The sequence below is a fragment of the Myotis davidii genome, unplaced genomic scaffold (assembly GCF_000327345.1).
Source record: "Myotis davidii unplaced genomic scaffold, ASM32734v1 scaffold69, whole genome shotgun sequence".
Taxonomy (NCBI): domain Eukaryota; kingdom Metazoa; phylum Chordata; class Mammalia; order Chiroptera; family Vespertilionidae; genus Myotis; species Myotis davidii.
The window spans coordinates 560,032-578,383 of record NW_006300363.1 but is presented as its reverse complement, the minus strand read 5'-3'; the positions used below and the strand labels follow the sequence as shown (position 1 = coordinate 578,383).

Below are 18,352 nucleotides of genomic sequence, written 5' to 3'. Positions count from 1 at the left end.
TTCTGGGAAAGGGTCCTCGGTGTGGGTATTTTTTAATGCTCCCCTAGTGAGTCTACTACACATTCAGGCATGAGTGGGTACGCAGCTCTACAAGATTTAATGGCTGAGAGTGTTGGCTGTCTAGTTAGACCTGGACTCAAATCCTGGCTCTCGCATTTGCTAGCTGTGTGACCTTGGGCAAATTGCTTAACCTCTCTGAGCTTCAGTTTCTTCATCTGAAAAATGGGTATAGGAAGCACCTGGCTCTCAAGGTTATCAAAAGGATTAAATGAGGTCACGCAGGGAAGCTCTCCGCATTGCGCTCAGGGGTGCTTTAACTCGGTGCGTAGGCAGGGCTCCCTGGACAGGAGATGCTAGTGTTACTGTTTAACTGGAAATGAGGTTCCATTAGTAGGAGCACATATCACTGGAGAGTACCGGAGGAGGGGGCCGGAGGCAGCTCTCCTGGGATTCGCCTCTGCTGGTGCAGATAAATCACAACAAGCAACGCTATTCTGATCGTCAGACTCCACAGCCCTGGGGACCCATGGAAAACGCTAGTTGGATTTTTTAAGTCTGTCCACCCCCAGTGCCACAGATGCTGGGGTTCAGAGTAAGAGGGTGTCCACGCCGCGTGCGATGTACACTTTTATAATTGCTCACACACACCCTGGGTGCTTTTCAGGGAGATTGCTTTCGAGTGCAGGTCTCTGGGCGTGGCTGGGATTTTGAACCGCGTCTCTCTGTTAAAGCCAGAACCCAGGGTGCGGCAGACGTCGAGCGGGGTGGACCCTCCGGGGGCTACGCCCAGCCAGCTCTCTCCTCGCTTCCTTAGTTCTGAGCCTTTGCCTGTGGACCCTGCACCGGGTTGGCACATACACATCTTATAACTGACTGAGTTCCTTGCAGCCCCCCCAGCTTCCAACCCTCTGCTGAAATAAGGCAAACATGGAAATATTCTCCTTTGAAAAATAACTTGGGGACGTCCCTTGCCTGAACACAGCAACACAGAAGCTTGTGGCAAACAAGCGGACTCCCTAGTGGTGGAGGCCCATTAGCAGGTTTGTTAATTAGGGGTTGGTGCACCGTCCTAGAAACATCCCGGAGGTGGAGGCCAGCTCCTGGGTGACCCGGGGAGGGGTGAGGGGGGTCCTCGCTTGCCACGCGCAGCCCTCTATCCTGCCTTCTGGCTGGCTGTCAGCACTGTCGGCTTATTTCTGGGAACTAAAGCCTTCGCCTTCCTTAGCATCTGGCCTCCAAGGCTAAGCAGACCTGTCCGAAACTTGTGCACCATGGACATGCAAATAAACAGGCTCCATGTTCCACCCACCTGCCCCCCTCCCTGGCTTCCACATAAATTCCCCTCGTGGGCGTGGGATTCTCTGCAGAGCCCTGCACGTGCACGCGTGGACACTCCCGCCTGCCTGCTCTTTGGCCTTAAGCTGGGGCGAACGTCATGCACCCGCAGCCGCGTGGGAGTGCGTTTCATGTTTCATGTGGACTCTCTTGTCTGTGTGCACCAGTCGTTGGGAGTGGGCCCTGTAGGTATTTGTGGAAGGTGTGCCTCTCGTGGGGAAGGCTGTGTTTGAGACCTTTTGGGCCAGGCCAGAGGGCTTCCCATTCAGCCTGTCCAACGCCACTTGGTTTCGAGAGCCCCACTCCCCTAAACATGAACCGTCCACAGGAGGGGAGATGTTCTGTGTTTTGATGGTCACTTTAACACTTGGGGGGCTCGAAAGCGGGTTCTGAGAAAGGCTCAAGAACGCCGAGCGCCTTCGGAGTGGCGTGCTGGGCCAGGACCTGGGCCTCGACGGTCCGCTGTGAGTGCAGCAGGGCACACGCCTCAGTCTTGTTGCCCCTCCTTCCCGTCGGCATTGCTCTCACATTCACGCCAGGCGTTGCCTGACCACGGTCCGTGGGAGCCACACGCGTCTGCTTTGGCAGGGCCTTCCACACGCGAACGTTGTGGAATCCCTGGCTCAGCCAGGATGCGGGTGGGGTGTGTGTGGGAGTGGGGAGGTCATGGTTAGCTCCAGGCAACATGTATTCAGGATGTTTCCATCAAACATGACCTCATCTCTTCCAGCCCGCCGGTCATCATTAAACTGGTGGTCACTTTGGCCTTGGCGGATACGAAAAGAATTCCTTTCATTTCCAAAGTGTAAATTCATAGATTGCACAGGGATTGTCCTTGCCTCCTCCTGGGAGGCAAGAGGTCGGAGCTGTTACTAATGCTGTCTCCACGACATCAGAACAACTCATGAATTCAAGGAAAAACAAAGCAAAGCAAAAGACAACAGTAAAACCCGTGCCAGACCCGTCGCTGGGCGTTGGGCAGCTCAAATAGCTGGGGAATGTTCTGCTTTTTCTCTCTTTTCAAACAATTGCATTTTTAAAAATACATTTTTTAATTGATTTCAGAGAGGAAGGGAGAGGGAGAGATAGAAACATCAATGATGAGAATCATTGATGGGCTGCCTCCTGCATGCCTCCCCACTGGGGATCCAGCCCGCAACCCGGGCATGTGCCCTGACCAGCAATCGAACCTTGACCTCTTGGTTCATAGGTCGACATTCAATCACTGAGGCACTGCGGCCGGGCCAATTGTATTTTTTTATCCTAAACGATCACATTATAATCAGCAGAAAGACAAATGCACTTACTTTAATGGATATTTGCTAAGAACTGTGTCTCGGGCCCAGGAGACATGAAATCTCGTGGTGTGGATTCACAGGATAAGCAAGCCAGTAACCAGACGACGTGAAACGTGAAAGGTGTCGTGAAGGAAATAAAGTGACCTGATTCAATAGGGAGGGACTGAGGCAACTCCTTACGCATGTTGAGTCCAGTAAGATAAAAGCTCGCATTGAAAGATATTAACCACCTGCATAAAAATAGCTGGTTATGCCCTGGCCAGTTTGGCTCAGTGGATAGAGCATCAGCCTGTGGACTGAAGGGTCCCGTCTTTGATTCTGGTCAAGGGCACGTACCTCAGTTGCAGGCTCCTCCCCAGCCTGGGCCGTGGTCAGAGCTCATGCAGGAAGTAACCCATTAATGTGTTTCTCTCACATCGATGTTTCTGTCTGTCTTTCCCTCTCTCTACCACTCTCTCTAAAAATCAATGGGAAAATGTCCTTGGGTGAGGATTAAAAATATATATATTATTTTTTAAAAATAGCTGGTTACTGTTGTGATTCTCAGAGGCTCCTGGAGGGTCCCCTTAGGAGGGACTGTTGTCCCCGAGGGCGGCTGTGAGATGGAGAGACCGGAGCCCCCTGTCAAAGCACCAACTGCCCCCCCCCTCCTTTCCAGGGGGCAGTCCAGCCAAGCAGACCACCTGGGAAGGAGGGCACCGGGTCCCGGCGGTGGCGTACTGGCCCGGCAGAGTCCCCGGCAATGTCACCAGCGCCGCCTTGTTAAGGTAAGAGACCCACACGACCTTGATGCACTAGGGTTTACCACCAGGAAGTCACAGGCGCTCGGGTGGTGAGAGACCTCGGGAGGAGAGACTCCTCCGCCACCTGCCTCTGCCAGGTGTCCCCAGACTCCTCTGGAGCTCCGCTGGGAGCAGCCAGGGCAGTTCCACGTGCTGGTTCAGGCAGCAGCGCAGTGGCTTCGCACGCCGTCTGGGTTAATGTCTGGGTGAAGAGCGCGCTGGGCGGGTTCATGCCTGGGGCACTGAGTCTGGGTGGTGTGTCTGCCAGAGATCGGCCTCTCCCTTCTGCCCTGGCCCCACCTGGCGGGAGGAATCCTCATCGGAGCTGATGTGATGAGGCGGGGCAGGTGTCCGAGGGGTGGCTGTGTGAAGCCAGCCCTTCAGGAGCAATCACGTGGCCCCCAGAAAGGCGTGTAGATGTCCACGTGCCCTGAGGGGCGGGAGGAGGGAGGCGGAGGGCCCCCAGGCTGGAGCGGAGGGAGTGAACCCCTGGCGAGGGCACTCTTCCTACTTCTGGCAACGAAGCTTCTGCCAGGAGGCGGGTCCCGGGCGCTGCCTCCGTTGGAAGGACAGCGGTACTGTGTCATCTCGCCAGCGCTCTTCGCTCCTTATTGGGGCCGATCCGGGAGGCCATCCCCTGGGCACAGGACCTGGCTGGGTGGCCATCGGAGCGCGGTGCCATGCAGGGTCTCCATCGCGGGGACTTCTCACTCGTTCAGACAGGGCTCTGCCTGTGTTCCCTGGCAGCGGAACCCGCGGTGGAAGCCAGTGCCCGCTCACGTGCCCGGAGGACTGGGTCTGCTTGGAGACTAGTTTATTTCTGCGGGTTCTTCATCATCAGCCGCGTGGGTACCGGCCGAGGGAACACAGCGTTAGCAGAGGAAAGCAGGCCCCAGGCCTCCGGGTCAGCCCCACGCAGTCAGGAGGCCTGGAGTCCCGTGCTGTCAGCTGGCCGGGCAGAGGGCCAGGAGGGCTGCTTTTTATGGGGCCCACGTGGTGCGTGGTGCGCGCGGCCAGGCCCACTGCTCACAGGCCGAGCGCTCACAGGCCGGGCTGCACCCACACACACAACCCGGCTGTCTCGAGTTACATCCCCAAAGCCAAGCACACGCTTCTCCCTCGAGAGCGGTGTTTACACCTGGATCCACCTTGGCGCTGATGGTGACGGAGTCGCATCAGCTTGTTGACCATCTCGGGCCGCAGAGGCGACAGCGGCTTAGGGGACAGCTTGGGGGCCGCAGGAGCGAGACACGGTGCAGGGGACGCTTGCCGAGGCCACCGGGAACTTTTACCAGGACAGCACCGCCGACCCTAGTAGCCCCTCGTAGGGTAGTGTTTGGTGTTAGGTCCGTCTTGATTGTAGCAGGACAGTGTGTCTCCATGGACGCCACCCTCTTGTGTTTTCCCACGGGAATCCGTGCACACTTGCGGGGAGCACCCTCGCTGCCAGGATTGGCCACGGTGTGCCGGCCGCCTGTTCCCATGGTTCGCTCAGGAGAAGGGCACTAACACGTCCTGTTCTCGGGAGCCCCGCCCGCCCACCCGGGGTGCTTATCCCCATGACATCACAGCTCGGAGGATGCAGAGCTGGATAGGGCCAGAGTCACTTTGCCTGCACCCTGGCGGCCGGCCCTGAGGAACTGTGAGCAGCGGTGGGGAGACGAGGCCTTGCCACCCCACCTCGCCACGCTGGGCTCTGTAATGAGCCTGCACCTTCACTGTTGGGCTCTGAGGATGCTCTGGGGGCAGCCGTGGCCCCTCCACCCTCCGCAGGGGCCTGAGGCCAGGGAGTGGGCTCCCAGCTTTTCCAGGGGAAATGAGAGGGAATGACTACTCAGGAAGAAAAGTGCCATGGAACGCCTACACACTGCTCCCCACATCCTAGGGACATTCCCCACTCTTCCACGGTCTGAAGGGAGTTCTGCTCTGTCTCCACCGCTCCGTGCCCAGTCCCACGCACCCCCAGTCCTTCCCAAGCAACCCCTCGCCATTCTCACTTCCTGTCTTCTGATCACATCCTCCGTTTTCCCAGGTAAAATGTCCCAGCTTCTAGGAAACCCTGTCCCTCCCCACCTGCTGGGATGCACTCCCCCCAGGACAGCCCGCCCAGCCTGGCACCCCCGTTCCCAGCAGCACGGGTCCTGGGGTCCAGGCGGTGCTGCTTGCAGCCCTTCAGCCCCTGCATCCTTCTCTCCATCACCCGGCTCCACCCCCAGGCTCCTTGGCAGATCCTTGGATAAGAACACGAACACGTACACGAACATGCACACGCGCTCCGGGCAGCCTCCGGCGCCTTGGGCTGGCCGAAGCTGGAGTAAGAAGAAGGAAAATGTTTTCAGACAGGCAGCAGCACCTGCACAGGCGTCCCTGCCCACGCGGACGGAGGGCAGCCTTTTGTCAAGGTGCAGAGAAACCTCGCCTCTCCTGTGAGCAGGCTGCCGGCTGCCCACTCGTCGCCATGGCGGTGTGGTTTTGTCCCCCCTAAAGCCGGGGGCCGGCGTCTCCAACTCTGTCAGGCCCAGTGCAGGGGCCAGGAGACTTTGGGAACGCTTGACATGTTTATTTTCTTTTAAAACCTAGAGAAAGAAAAGCAAAGACCTTTTCAGTAGAAGAAAATGATTTAATGTGTAATCTGTGTTCACCTGTACGGCCACACAGCGGGAAAGGGGACTCGGACATTCTGTGTGGACGAAGGGCCTGGAAGGGAACGGTACCCGGGTCCCACGGGAGCCCGGGTGCGGCCCTGCCAGCGCCTCCCCAAGTAGCACAATGAACTGCAGAAACCTGGAAATGTCCGGGTTGCTTTGTCTCTTTCTTCAAGGTTTAAGGCTCCCAGGACCGATTTCTCGGGTGAGGTTTGAAGTTCAGAGCAGCTGGGGCCCATTTGGTGCCTCCACATCCACGCCCGGCTGGGAGGCCCCGGGACCATCTGTGCCCAGGACGACCTCCCTCTTCCAGGGGGACCTCGGGCCTGGCGCCCTCCGCCACGTGAGAAAGGACTGCTGGCAGCCTGCGCCTCGGGCAGCGCGGCGTGGGCGAGTCCTGGAGACGCTGCCACGTTTCTCTCCGGCCAGCGGTTCTCTCTGCTCTGGGTGGGCGAGGACTCGCCGAGGCCCCGGGAACCCCGGAGACACTGGGGTTCCGAGAACATCAACTTATTGCTGTGTAACTAGGAAACGGGGCCTCAGATAGAGGGGAACATGAGATGGAAAAGAAAGTGACGGTGCACCCCACAGTCCAGCACCTCCTGTTTCTCTTGCTCACGGATTGGGCCCATCTGTGCCCCAGACCCCTCGGGGGCACACATTCCACAAAGGCCAGCAAACAGCCCCAACCACACCCTATCCTCACGGCACCGGTGCTGCGTGGGGGCGGCTGTGGCCTGCGGACAGGGTCCTGGGCTGTGCTGGACGCTGCAGAGGCTCTCTCTGCGCGGCGTGCCGTGGCTCGGCTGTGGGATGCCAGCTCCCGGAGCACGTCTCTCGGGAGAGAAGCCACCGGCTCCGTGGACTGAGAGCAGAAGGCAAAGCAGACACACTCTGTACCGAGCCCAAGGAGAGGTTCTGCCCTGGGTGGTCGGCAGAGTTCTGGGGAGGAGGCGGAGGCGGAGGAGGAGGCGGAGGAGGAGGTGGGCAGAGGGAGGACCTGCAGCCCCTTTGCAGGGCAGACGCCGCTCGCCAGGCGCCCAGTGGGGCAGTGGCAGGAGTGAGCCTCCAGTTGCTGCCAGGCCCAGTCCCGGGCCAGCCAGAGCCTCTGTGTGGGGGAGGCCGGCCTCACGTTGGCCCTGCCCGCCTTGTGCCAATAGGTCCCACAGACACTCGGTTGTCTGGGCCCGCGGGTCAATGGCTCTGTGGAAAAGGCAGCCCACGTGTTCCTGCTAGAGAGCTGCTCCCAGCGCCGAGAGCATAGCAGGCTGGACGGAGGGGGAGGGGGTGCCCCGCTGTGGAGTAAAATTGTACCACATGCACTTTAAAAGGTCACATTAACCACCCTGACCGGTTTGGCTCAGTGCATAGAGCGTCGGCCTGCGGACTGAAGGGTCCGGGGTTCGATTCTGGTCAAGGGCATGTACCTTGGTTGCAGGCACATCCCCGGTGGGGGGTGTGCAGGAGGCAGCTGATCGGTGTTTCTCTCTCATCGATGTTTCTAACTCTCTATCCCTCTCCCTTCCTCTCTGTAAAAAAATCAATAAAATATATTAAAAAAACAAAAGGTCACATTAACCAAGTGCACCCTAACGGTAACCACGGCTGCCTTGGTGGGCGATGCTGCGAGACTGCCTCGGTCGGTCGTGGTCGCCAACGGCTGCCCTGGGCGGTGCAGGGCTTGTGCACATTTCATCCTTTCCTCGTCTGCACAAGCTGTGTCTGTCGGGAGCGTTTGCTCTTTTAATGGGAAAAGAGCTAATTGAAGGAGATGGTGAATTTCTCACATCACAGGGTTCCAAAGAAAGACCAGATATTCATCCTTTCCTCGTCTGCACAAGCTGTGTCTGTCGAGAGCATTTGCTCTTTTAATGGGAAAAGAGCTAAATTGAAGGAGATGGAGAATTTCTCACATCATTGGGTTCCAAAGAAAGACCAGATATTGAGGGCACAGAGTCCCAGGGAAGGAACAGGACAGGCACCTTCTCGTGCAGACACCTGCCACTCCCTGTGTCCTCTCAGCGTGTGGCTGTGGCCCGGCTGGTGACAGGCAGAACCACGTAGACCGGCCCACAGGGTGTCACTGTGAACGGTGACAGCACAGACTTCCGAGGAGCACTGACCGAGTGCCAGCGTCTTCTCTGTGCCTTTAGGGTGATTATTATCACGCTCATTTTATTTTAATGTGTTTTTATTGATTTTTAGGGAGAGAGGAAGGAGAGGGAGAGAGAGAGAAACATTGATCGGCTGCCTCCTGCACCCACCCCAACTGGGGATTGAGCAAGAAACCTGAGCATGTGTCCCGACCCAGATTGGAACTGGTGACCTTTCAGTGCCAGGGACCACGCTCAACCAACGGAGCCACACCCCCCAGGGCATCCTGCCCATTTTATAGAACGGAAAACCGAAGCCCCGAGGGGCCGGACAGGTGGCAGCACTGGGATTTGAGCCCGGCAACCCCTGGCCGCAGAACGTGGGTGCTGAACAACTGGGCCGTCCACCGCCTGGAGGGTAGAAACCCTGGTGGAACGTGAGGGAAGGACAGGCCGGGGGAGGGGCGGACCACACAGTGCTGGGCTTGGGCTGGTGCGGGTGGGTCTTGGCCACAGCATGGCCACCAGAGCCCGGGACCAGCCGGGCCAAGGCTATCTGTCTGATCCTCCCGCAGTGTGCTGGACATCTTCCCCACCGTGGTGGCCCTGGCTGGTGCCAGCCTGCCCCGAGGCCGCCACTTCGACGGTCTGGATGCCTCCGACGTGCTCTTTGGCGGATCGCAGACCGGGCACAGGGTAAGTGAAGGACATATGTACCCCTCCCGGTTCTTCGGGGTGGGCCTGCCGCCTTACCCCAAACAGAGCCATCCCAGGGGAGGCAGGCCAGCAGCAGGCCGCCCAGATCCAGTCTGAGAATCCCTGAGGGCGACTCCTCTGAGATGAGCCTCTCTCCTCTCCCTTCCTCCACTTCCCTATACTCAGCCCGGAATGTCAGTCGGATTTAAGTCTAACCGTTTGGCCGAGGTGGGTGCACGGGTGCACATTGCATGTCAGGGACAGGCCCTGGCTCCTGGAGGCCCAGCGTGAGGCTCTGCGGCCCCCACACTAGCTCAAAGCTGTGAGACCCAGCACCCAGTGTTCTCTCTCTCTCTCAATATTTTTATTGATTTCAGAGAGGAAGGGAGAAGGAGGGGGAGATAAGAAACATCAATGTTGAGAATCATCAATCGGCTGCCTCCTGTGCGCCCCCTACTGGGGCTAGAGCCTGCAACCGGGCATGTGCCCTTGACTGGTCTCAAACCTGGGACCCTTCAGTCCACAGGCCGACGCTCTATCCACTGAGCCACACCAGCCAGGGCCTAGTGTCCTCTCCTCAGATGCTCTGAGGCATAACCAGGAAATGCTGGGCCTGATGGCCTGTCCCTGTCATTTCCCAGTTTTCCTTTTGCCAAAAGGGGAAGAGGAAGTGGGAGGAGGGAGGAGGAGGGAGGGACCGGAACCCCCTTTGCGAGGCTTTGTGAGCACAGGGCTTCTCAGTTAGAGGCCGCACATCAAAGCGTCTATTTATAGCTAGGCCTTTACCGAGGGCCACATGGAAGTGACTCAGATGCCGCTCAAATGTGCTGTGGCAGCTCCTGCAGCTGCCCTTCCCCATGGCGGCCCCAGCAAGCCCCACACTGGGCCTGGGGGGGCCGTCAGTGCTTCTGTGAACACTCATTGGTGTCTGGGTGCTGTCAGATGATGCCTGGCACGGACTCTCCCTGCCCCGCACCCCTCGAGAAGCACCGCTTCTCTCCGGAACATCCTGCCCTCTGGAGCGGCCCGCGCTCCCAGGCCGCGCCCGGCTCCTGAGCATCGAGAGGCAGGAAGGTAGGAGTCGCAGTACGTGACCCTGGGGGCCGATCCAGGACATCAGGGAGATGCTCCTGAGTGTGCGTCACCATGGCAACTAACAGAGTCATCGGAGTCACCAGGAAGTGCTTCAAGGACTGTGGTCTCCTTGATGTGGCCGGGGCCTGTGGAGCCAGCTCCTTTGCACTCACTTCCGTTCCCAGAGGGGAGAACGCTCGCTCTCTTTCTCAAGGCTGCAGGCTCACGAGGCGCCTTCTCAGGGCTCAGCCTCGAGGACCAGAGACAACCCACAGCGCCAACTGGGCTTTCGTGGGAACGTCCATGTGGCTACGCAGCTCAGTCGGGCGGGTCTGCTCCCTGACCAACCCCCGGGGCCCCGTGGACATCCCCGCCAGGTGCTGCCTGCCCGCGCTGCTGCTGTCGTCTGCATGAGCGGAAGCACATGGGCACACGCCTGTGGCCACCCGCCTCTCCGGACCCTGGGTCTCAGCTGCATTAGTGAGGACCTTCAGTGGGGGCCGCAGAGGGAGCTGTGGGCCCTGCTCCGAATTTGGCCTTGGACTTCTCTGGCCAGCTACTAAAGAGACTACACTAAACCATCTCTAATTTGGTGACGGGAGGCCAGGGGGTAAAACGATGAGTGATTATATAGGTATACATGTGTGTACATGCATGTACATGCATGCATGTACACATGTGTCATGTGTGTTTTAAAACAAGCACCATTTGATGGTGTCCACCGATAGATATGTCTTGGGCTTACCACGATCCTAACATGGGTTGGTTTAGAAGAAAAACACTCCTGTTTCAGGAAGCTCAAAGGAACTCCCAGTCATCTCAGTACAATATGCAAATGTATCTCAGCAACCGGTTCTTCCCTATTTTGCAAATGAAGTGGCCTAGAGCGGCTCACATTCTGGCACCCTCTCCAGGTCCTTTGCTGAGAGGTTTAGAGGCAGGTGAACGGGCCATTGGGTTTCCTACTAACCCGTCTTCTCACAGCAGCTGGGGGCGGCCTGTGACATGATGCTCAAAAAACCAAAGGCAGCGGCCGCCATGCTGCACATTCTTGCATTTGCTGAGCCTCCTGCCTCTGGTCTTGATACGTCCGTCCGTGTCTGGGCAGAGAGGGCTGCCCCAAGGAGGGAGACGGAGGGGAGCCAGGCTGGGGAGGGGGCACAGCCTGGCACCAAACCCCCACTTTGCACACACCCATCACTTCTCTTCGGAAGGCCCCTCGTGGTGAAGGACGCCATCCCGAGTCCCGGTTGGCGAAGGGCTGGCCACGTTGGGCGAAGAGCTGTGCACCCCCATCCTGTGGCATAGGAGGGCCTCCTGGGGGTGCGGCAGAGGCACCGGCCTTCAGGATGGAAGACGAGGCGAGGCGGTGCTCGTGTGCTCAGACACGGAACAGAATAAAGCTAAGCCAGCAGGTGGGACAGGCACCCGCGAGGGTGCAGCGGGCTCTCGGGGGGTGGTGTCATCTTTGACGTTTGGACCGGGCGCCCTCCGAGAGAACGTCGTCCTTCAGCTGTGACTCAGGGCTCGGTTTGCCAGCCTCCTTCCTGTGTTGATAGAAACAAGAATATAATCAGTCGGCTCCAGGGGGAGAGTGGGGAGGCAGAGACAAGCTGTCGAAACCCAGCCAGGTTTCTGAGAGTGAGCCGCCCCCCAAGTCAGCGTCCCCCGGAGTTGTGGAGGTTGCCTCTGGTAACGTCGCACAAACATCCCGGCCCACTCGGTGGCGTTTCTGCGACCGAGAGGCAGCGCCCGCCCGTGATTGGAACCAGCGGACTCGACTCCCATCTTCTGGCTGTCGGAGCGCATCATCCATCAGTCCACAGAAGGTTTTCCAAGCCTCCCGCTTCCTGCCTTCCCCAGGAGGAAACCAGAGCCTCCTGCGGGCCTGGAAGGAGCGAGGGTTTTGAGTTACGACTTCTTTTCCTGTTTGGAAGGAGCCCGTTGTCATCACGCTGCCTGGGGAACCGCGGAGGTTGTCACGAGAGCGCGGCTCAGAAGAGGCAGGTGTGGGAGGAGCCCCGCCCTCGGCATCCTCCCGGAGCGGGAAACTTGGTGGACAGCTGTTTACAGCTCCAACAGATGGTTCTGATTTTTTTTTTTTTTTAGCCCCATGGAAACTTTGAATCACGTAAGCGCCTTCCCAGTGATGTATATTGGTCATGATTCATACCAGGGCGGTCTCCCACTTCCAGCCCAAACCCACCAGCCTACCAAGGATGCTGGCCACTGACTTCCCACCAAACCCTGCCCTGGGGATCCCTGACTGAGGTGTTTCCAGGCCGTAGGGGTTCTTTCATCTGGGACCAGCGGAGGAAGGGGCCCTCAGTGGGGTGGAGTAGGATTGAGGCTCCATTCAGAGGGCAGGGGGTGCCCATTCCTGGAGGAATCACTCAGAGGGTCTCTTAGGGTGCCTCCCGGGGCTGCCCCGGCTGAGGCGACAGTGAGGAGATCGCCCGGCTGCTGGAGAAGCTGTTGTGCAGGAGCCTGAGGGTCACCTGTGCCGGAGGCCCCAAGGGTCCTTGTGAAGCGTGCAGGTCCCTAGGCCCGTCTGCACCTTGGAGGGTGGAGCCGGGCAGGGCCAGTCTCTGGGCACGCGAGCTGTACACACACACACACACACACACACATACACGGGGCCGTTCACTCAGAAGGACCCTGTGCTGGGTTTAGCGTGCACTTCCTGTGGTCGTCTTGAAATTCTCAATTTTTTGGACAAGGTTCCTTTCATGTTCACTTTGCTGGGGACCCTGCAGCTGGTGCTGGGCCAGGCGTCTGGCCAGAGCTGTGACCCACTCCGATCGGCCACAGAGGCGCCCAGGACGGGGCTGGTGTGGACTTTGGGCTGGTGTCTGTCAGTGTTTGAGGCAGGATGGAAAAAGGCGGGGCAAGGAAAGTCGGGGGGAAGGAGGGACTCGCTAGCTTCTCAGGGAGCCTCTAGCCTGGTTTTCTTCCTTTTCTTTTTAAATGTATTTTTTATTGTTGATAGTGTTACAGGTCTCTCCCATTCCCCTCCCTTTTGATCTCCCTCCTTCCAGCCCCCTCCCACTATCCTCTTGCCCATGTCTGTGGGCCATGCATATAGGTGTATCTTGAGAAAGACAAGTATCACACGATCTCACTTATTTGTGGAATCTAATGAACAGAATGAATTAACCAACAAAATAAGACCTGAAGGAGGGAGGCATGGAACAGACTAATGTATCTCGATGTGGGGTTGGGGGGACGAGAAGAGAGAGCCTGTTTTCTATGAGTGAGCTCCTTCTGCAGGTGCTGTTTCACCCCAACAGTGGGGCAGCGGGAGAGTACGGAGCCCTGCAGACTGTCCGCCTGGAGCGTTACAAGGCCTTCTACGTCACTGGTGAGTTAGGGAGGTGCCCGCCCCCCGCAGGCCTGGAGGGTGGCCCTGGCCCCGTGGGGACTCTCACTCAGCCCTGCAGGAGTGAGTGTGGGGGGCCCTCTTTGGGAAGCGCTTTCACCCCCATCCCCCCAACCCTCCCATCCAAAGCCTGGGCCCAGCAGAGGTCCCAGCACCCAAGGGCCCAGCACAGGCGCTCTGCACCCGCCACACGCAGCGAGCAAGGTCTTTCTGCTGTTAAATTCCCAGCAAGCTCGGAGCCGTTCAGCACAGTGCGTAGTGCTTTTCACTTTGCTAACAAACCACCACCGAGTCCACTGGAGAGCGAATTGGCTTTATTAAGTGGTTCGTGAGCTGGGCAGCAGCCCATCTAACAAATAGAAGGGCGCTCTGGGGGGAGGGGGTAGAGGAGGGAAGGTTTTACAGGCAGAAGGGTGTGGCAGAGGCGTTATCAGAAAAAGATAAGGAAGGATTGCTTTTGGGACAGTTGTCTTTTGGGGGAAGGAAGGAATAGCGGGGTGAGGTGGGGGTGGGGTTATCCTGCAGATTAGCTCACTGGTATTGATCAAGACATTCCAGACTGATTGGTTTAAAATCCCGCTCCCGGGAGAGGCTGAGACTGCCGTGAGTGAGGTTAGAGATTGGGGTTGGTGCTGTGGCTTCGCACCAGGGACTCACCTTACCCCGTGGTTCTCTCTGTTCCGTTTCACACATGACACTGTTACGCTTTAGATGCAAGTTGGGGTGGATATGACATGGGAGCTCGGAGATACTTGACAGTGAAATTTACCTGACAAGAGACTTGCAGAAAATAGAGTTTGGAGGCCGGTATAGCAAACCGACAGACGTCCGGGTGCCATCTTCAGTGGGCGCTTTAGAAACGTGACCCCGGATTAGGATGCGTCTCAGAACCTCCCAAGGGCTTGTTGCCGCCAATTGCATTCAGACGCCTGCCTCCTGGGTCCCTCTCCCTTCCTGTCTTCTCCGAGGGCCACGGCCTCCATATTCAACTTTTAAGGCCTCAAACCAAATACCATCTCAATCATAAAACTCCCTCCCACCTGAGCAGCTGGCTCAGTGGTTCAGTGTCAACCTAGGAACCAGGAGGTCACGGTTTGATTCCCGGTCAGAGCACATGCCCGGGTTGTGGGCTCCATCCCTGGTGTGGGGCATGCAGGAGGCAGCTGATCAAGAGAGAGACTGCTCTCTTCCTCTCTGAAATCAATAAAAATAAAACTCTCCCGTCTTCCTAGCAGCATAGGATCTGGAGAAATCTGATATTTATCACATTCTGCCGCATGTCGAACAGACTCAGGAAGAGGCCGCAGGCTCTGTTAGCAATCCATGGTAAAGACTTATTTAAGGGTCTCAGAGTTGGCAAACTGGGGACCCAGTGAGGCACAAACCCAGACGTGTTCCCAAGAAGAAAGAAAAGTTACGCGTTCTTATAGCGAAAACTACATTCGTGAGAATTAGCAGTCCTGCCCTCTGAGGATTCGCCAGTCAGGTGTCCGGTGGAGACAGGCGTGAGTCCTTCAGGGGCAGCCAGGGGGTGGTCTGGGGCCCGGTCTACATGTCCAGATGCACAGCCCGGCATTGAGGCAGGACTGGAAAGTTCAAAACATTCACGTGCCCGGACTCCTCGCAACAAGAACGTACCTGTTCTTCATGCCTCAGGCTTCGTAATGTTAATGTTAGCAGCTTGGTTCATGTGGCTCCATTTTATATATTCCCCCTTTTCATGCATTTCTCACCTACCTGCCAGTCATTTAGGTGCGTGCTTTGTTTCCCTTGCTAGTTTTTGTTTTGTTTTCAGAGAGAGGAAGGGAGAGGGAGGGAGAGAGAGAAACATCAATGAGGGAGAAACAGCCAGAAGCTGCCACCTTCTTGCACGCCCCCTGCTGGGGATCGAGCCCACAAGCCAGGCATGTGCTCTGACCGGGAATCCAACTGGCAACCTCCTGGTGCCTGGATCAATGCTCAACCCCTGAGCCCTAGTTTTTGTTTTGTTTTCAGAGAGAGGAAGGGAGAGGGAGAGAGAGAGAGAAACATCAATGAGGGAGAAACAGCCAGAAGCTGCCACCTTCTTGCACGCCCCCTGCTGGGGATCGAGCCCACAAGCCAGGCATGTGCTCTGACCAGGAATCCAACTGGCAACCTCCTGGTGCCTGGGCCAATGCTCAACCCCTGAGCTAGACCAGCCAGGCTTCCCTTGCTAGTTTCAAGCTCTCTGAGCTCAGAGCTCCTTAAGCCCTTTCATTTTTGTGATCTTGATGTGCGTGGACAGTGTCTTGCATCTAGAAGGAACATTAACTTATTTTTTTTAATGAATGAAAAACAAACAAAACAAAGAAACACACCCTAACCCCACCAAAATCTGGGACCTGCTGCAGATTCCAATTTGCTTCAGTTAATTTATGTTGGAACTTGCCAAAGAATTATATAAAACAGAACAAAAAATGACTTTCCCGGAGTGTCGATAACAGACCCCGGAGAGAACGCGGCATGAAAACAAGTTCTGTGAGTTCATCGCTTGGAGGATATTAAAAATGCCACAGGCGTCTTTGATCCTCCAAACGCTGAAACGCAAACCAGTCAGATGACTGTCACGCTCCTGGATGGAACGTGTCTAGATCGCAGCCCTTACATTACAGTATCTAAGAGGCACGGCTTCCCCAGGCCGAGTTAATTTCAGACGGGAGAGCCGTGCCAGGAAGCCCTCGGCACCACAGTGCTGGAATCACAAGTGTGATCGTGAAGTCACAGGGCTGTTTCCAGTGATCCCAGTCAGACAGGCGCGATGACACCCAGGGGACGTCTGTTCTGAGGAGTCACCAACTCCCCGCGGGGTGGGGGCGGGGACCACCGACAGCTCAGCAGATGGGCTGAAACGGGCTAAGATGGAACAGGGACATGCTCGGATGCCTCCCCCCGGCCCCCGGGAAGTCTGCCTCCCACTCACTCACAGCTGGTCTGGGGTGAGCTCCCAGGAACGCAGTGGGCGTCCGTTCCTGGAGGAAGACGAGTGTCCTTCTATGACGAGGGTGTGAGTTTACGATCGTGAACTAGGAGTGGCCTGAAAAGGCGACCGGTCTGCTCTGCTCTGGGGGAGTTCCCTTCATTCATCTGCATCTCCCATTTGGGGGGCATCATTCGCCTGTGACGTCGCTTCTCCGACAGCTCTCAGAAAGGCTGCAGCTATTTCAGTTGGTTCAGCCTTTTACTGGTTGGGATGGAGTGATGGCCTTTCAGCTCCTGACACACTGGGCTAGAAACGGAAGTTTCCTGCGTGGTAGCTGGTCACGGTGGATGCCGGACCGTAGAGATGCTGACTTCTGGTGTTTGAGGAGTGTGGGTCTTTCTGTTCCCTTAAACGTGTGGAGGTTGGTTTTCCACGTCGCAGATTCGGTCCTTCATCTTAGGTGAATGCCTCGGTCCTGGGCCATGGTCTTTAATCCTAGCACGAACCCTTTGGGACTTCAGTGCGAAATACGAGATGTTTCTGAGGCCTTTCTAATAGCGTTCACACTCTGAGCCCGTCTCCCCCGTGTGGCCGCATAGAAACGCCCACTGAGCTCTGTCCGCCCGTAGCTGCTGCTGGAGCCCGTGTCCCCTGGGCCCGCAGGTCAGGACTCTGAGGCTTCCCCTCGCTAGCTCCCTCTTACCCAGGATTTTGCTCAGCCACTGTCGTCTGTCGTGGCAACCCTGAGCTCTGCTGGGGGACACCTCAGGGACCACAGGGACCACAGGGACCACAGCTTTCTCCTCGGGTGAGCTGCTCGGAGCCATACAGCCTGGGGACGATGAGTCTTCCCAGGGGAAATCGTTTAAACACAGACCCAACCCAGTGTGGCTTCCTTCTCGCAAGGATCGAGTCCCGTTAGGTTGCTGCCTTTGCATTGGTTAATTTCTAGTGCCCTCAACGTGTGTTTTTATTTATTTTCTTCTTCTTTCCCCTCTTTTTTTTTTCAGGGTGTTTTTTTTTAATACGTTGCCTAGAATGCATAGTTGTTATCTATAGGAAGGTTATTTATATGCAAGCGATCCCACTATTCCCTTAAAGGGAAGTCTTTAATTTTTTGTTGCTGTTGTTAATCCTCACCCAAGGACATTTTTCCATTCATTTTTAGAGAGAGTGGAAGAGAGGGGGAGAGACAGAGAGAGAGAGAAACAGCAGTGTGAGAGAAACACATTGATTGGTTGCCTTCCACACCCCGGGCCAGTCCAGGGCTGGGGATCGAGCCTGCAACCCCTGTAGGTGTCCTTGACTGGAGTCGAACCTGGGACCCTTCAGTTCTTGGGCTGATGCTCTATCCACTGAGCCAAATCGGCTAAAGCAAAAATCTTTCATTCTCATAAGAGGAGCCCATCCCAGCCTTCACGTGATTGACGGCCAAACCTCACGTGACCCCTCTTCATTGTTGATTCAACCCCAAACTCCAGGCAAAGGCAGTGACTCGCTTTCTCAACTGAACAACCTGAATCTGAGTCACAGGAGGAAAAGCATTTAGGTCGGTTCCCTCAAGGCCACGCCACCGCCACCGACTCATTCTTGTCACTCGGGGATTTCAGATGTCAGCCCTCTCCACAGGGGACTAGCATGGAAGCCGGTGCTCAGGTAGCCCGGCTCTGGCCCCTGGGGGTCTGCCTTCACTGACTGGCACCTCGGTGTGACGCCCTCACCTGGGTAATAAGGGGGTGAGGAGAGGGAATCGGCTGGGCCATCCTAACCAGCAGCTGTGCTTTCTATCCGCATGTATGAGGAGCGTGGAAAAAGCTCTCTCACACGTCAGTGCCAGAGCAGCTCTGCTTCCCCTGAGCAATTGGATTTCAGTTTCTGACTTAGTCACGCTTGGCCGCTGAGAAGCTCCCAGTCGAAGGAGGTCTCTAGGAACTAACTCCTGCTGTTTCCTTCCGAGGGCCATCCTTGGCCTGCATTCCTTTTGTTCATTCAATTGTATTCTATTCATTTTTGTCAGATACCTTACCTGCTTACTTGCATGGAAAAGGCAAACCAAAAAAAAGTCATCTGAATCATTAACAACCAAGGATGCTGCCATGGCCCCAGGCA

At 56.8% G+C, this 18,352-nt stretch overlaps 1 protein-coding gene across 2 annotated transcripts in view; it reads left to right on the top strand.

The window, feature by feature from the left end:
• Positions 1-18,352, top strand: part of ARSG (arylsulfatase G) — a 92,563-nt gene that overhangs the window by 72,718 nt on the left and 1,493 nt on the right. Inside the window, exons 9-11 of one of the 2 annotated variants that reach the window (XM_006776663.2) lie at positions 3,292-3,400; positions 8,729-8,849; positions 13,194-13,284. In XM_006776663.2, the coding sequence (XP_006776726.1) occupies positions 3,292-3,400; positions 8,729-8,849; positions 13,194-13,284 (321 nt within the window). The remainder of the gene's footprint in view (positions 1-3,291; positions 3,401-8,728; positions 8,850-13,193; positions 13,285-18,352) is intronic. The other variant, XM_006776662.2, reaches the window with a different exon arrangement.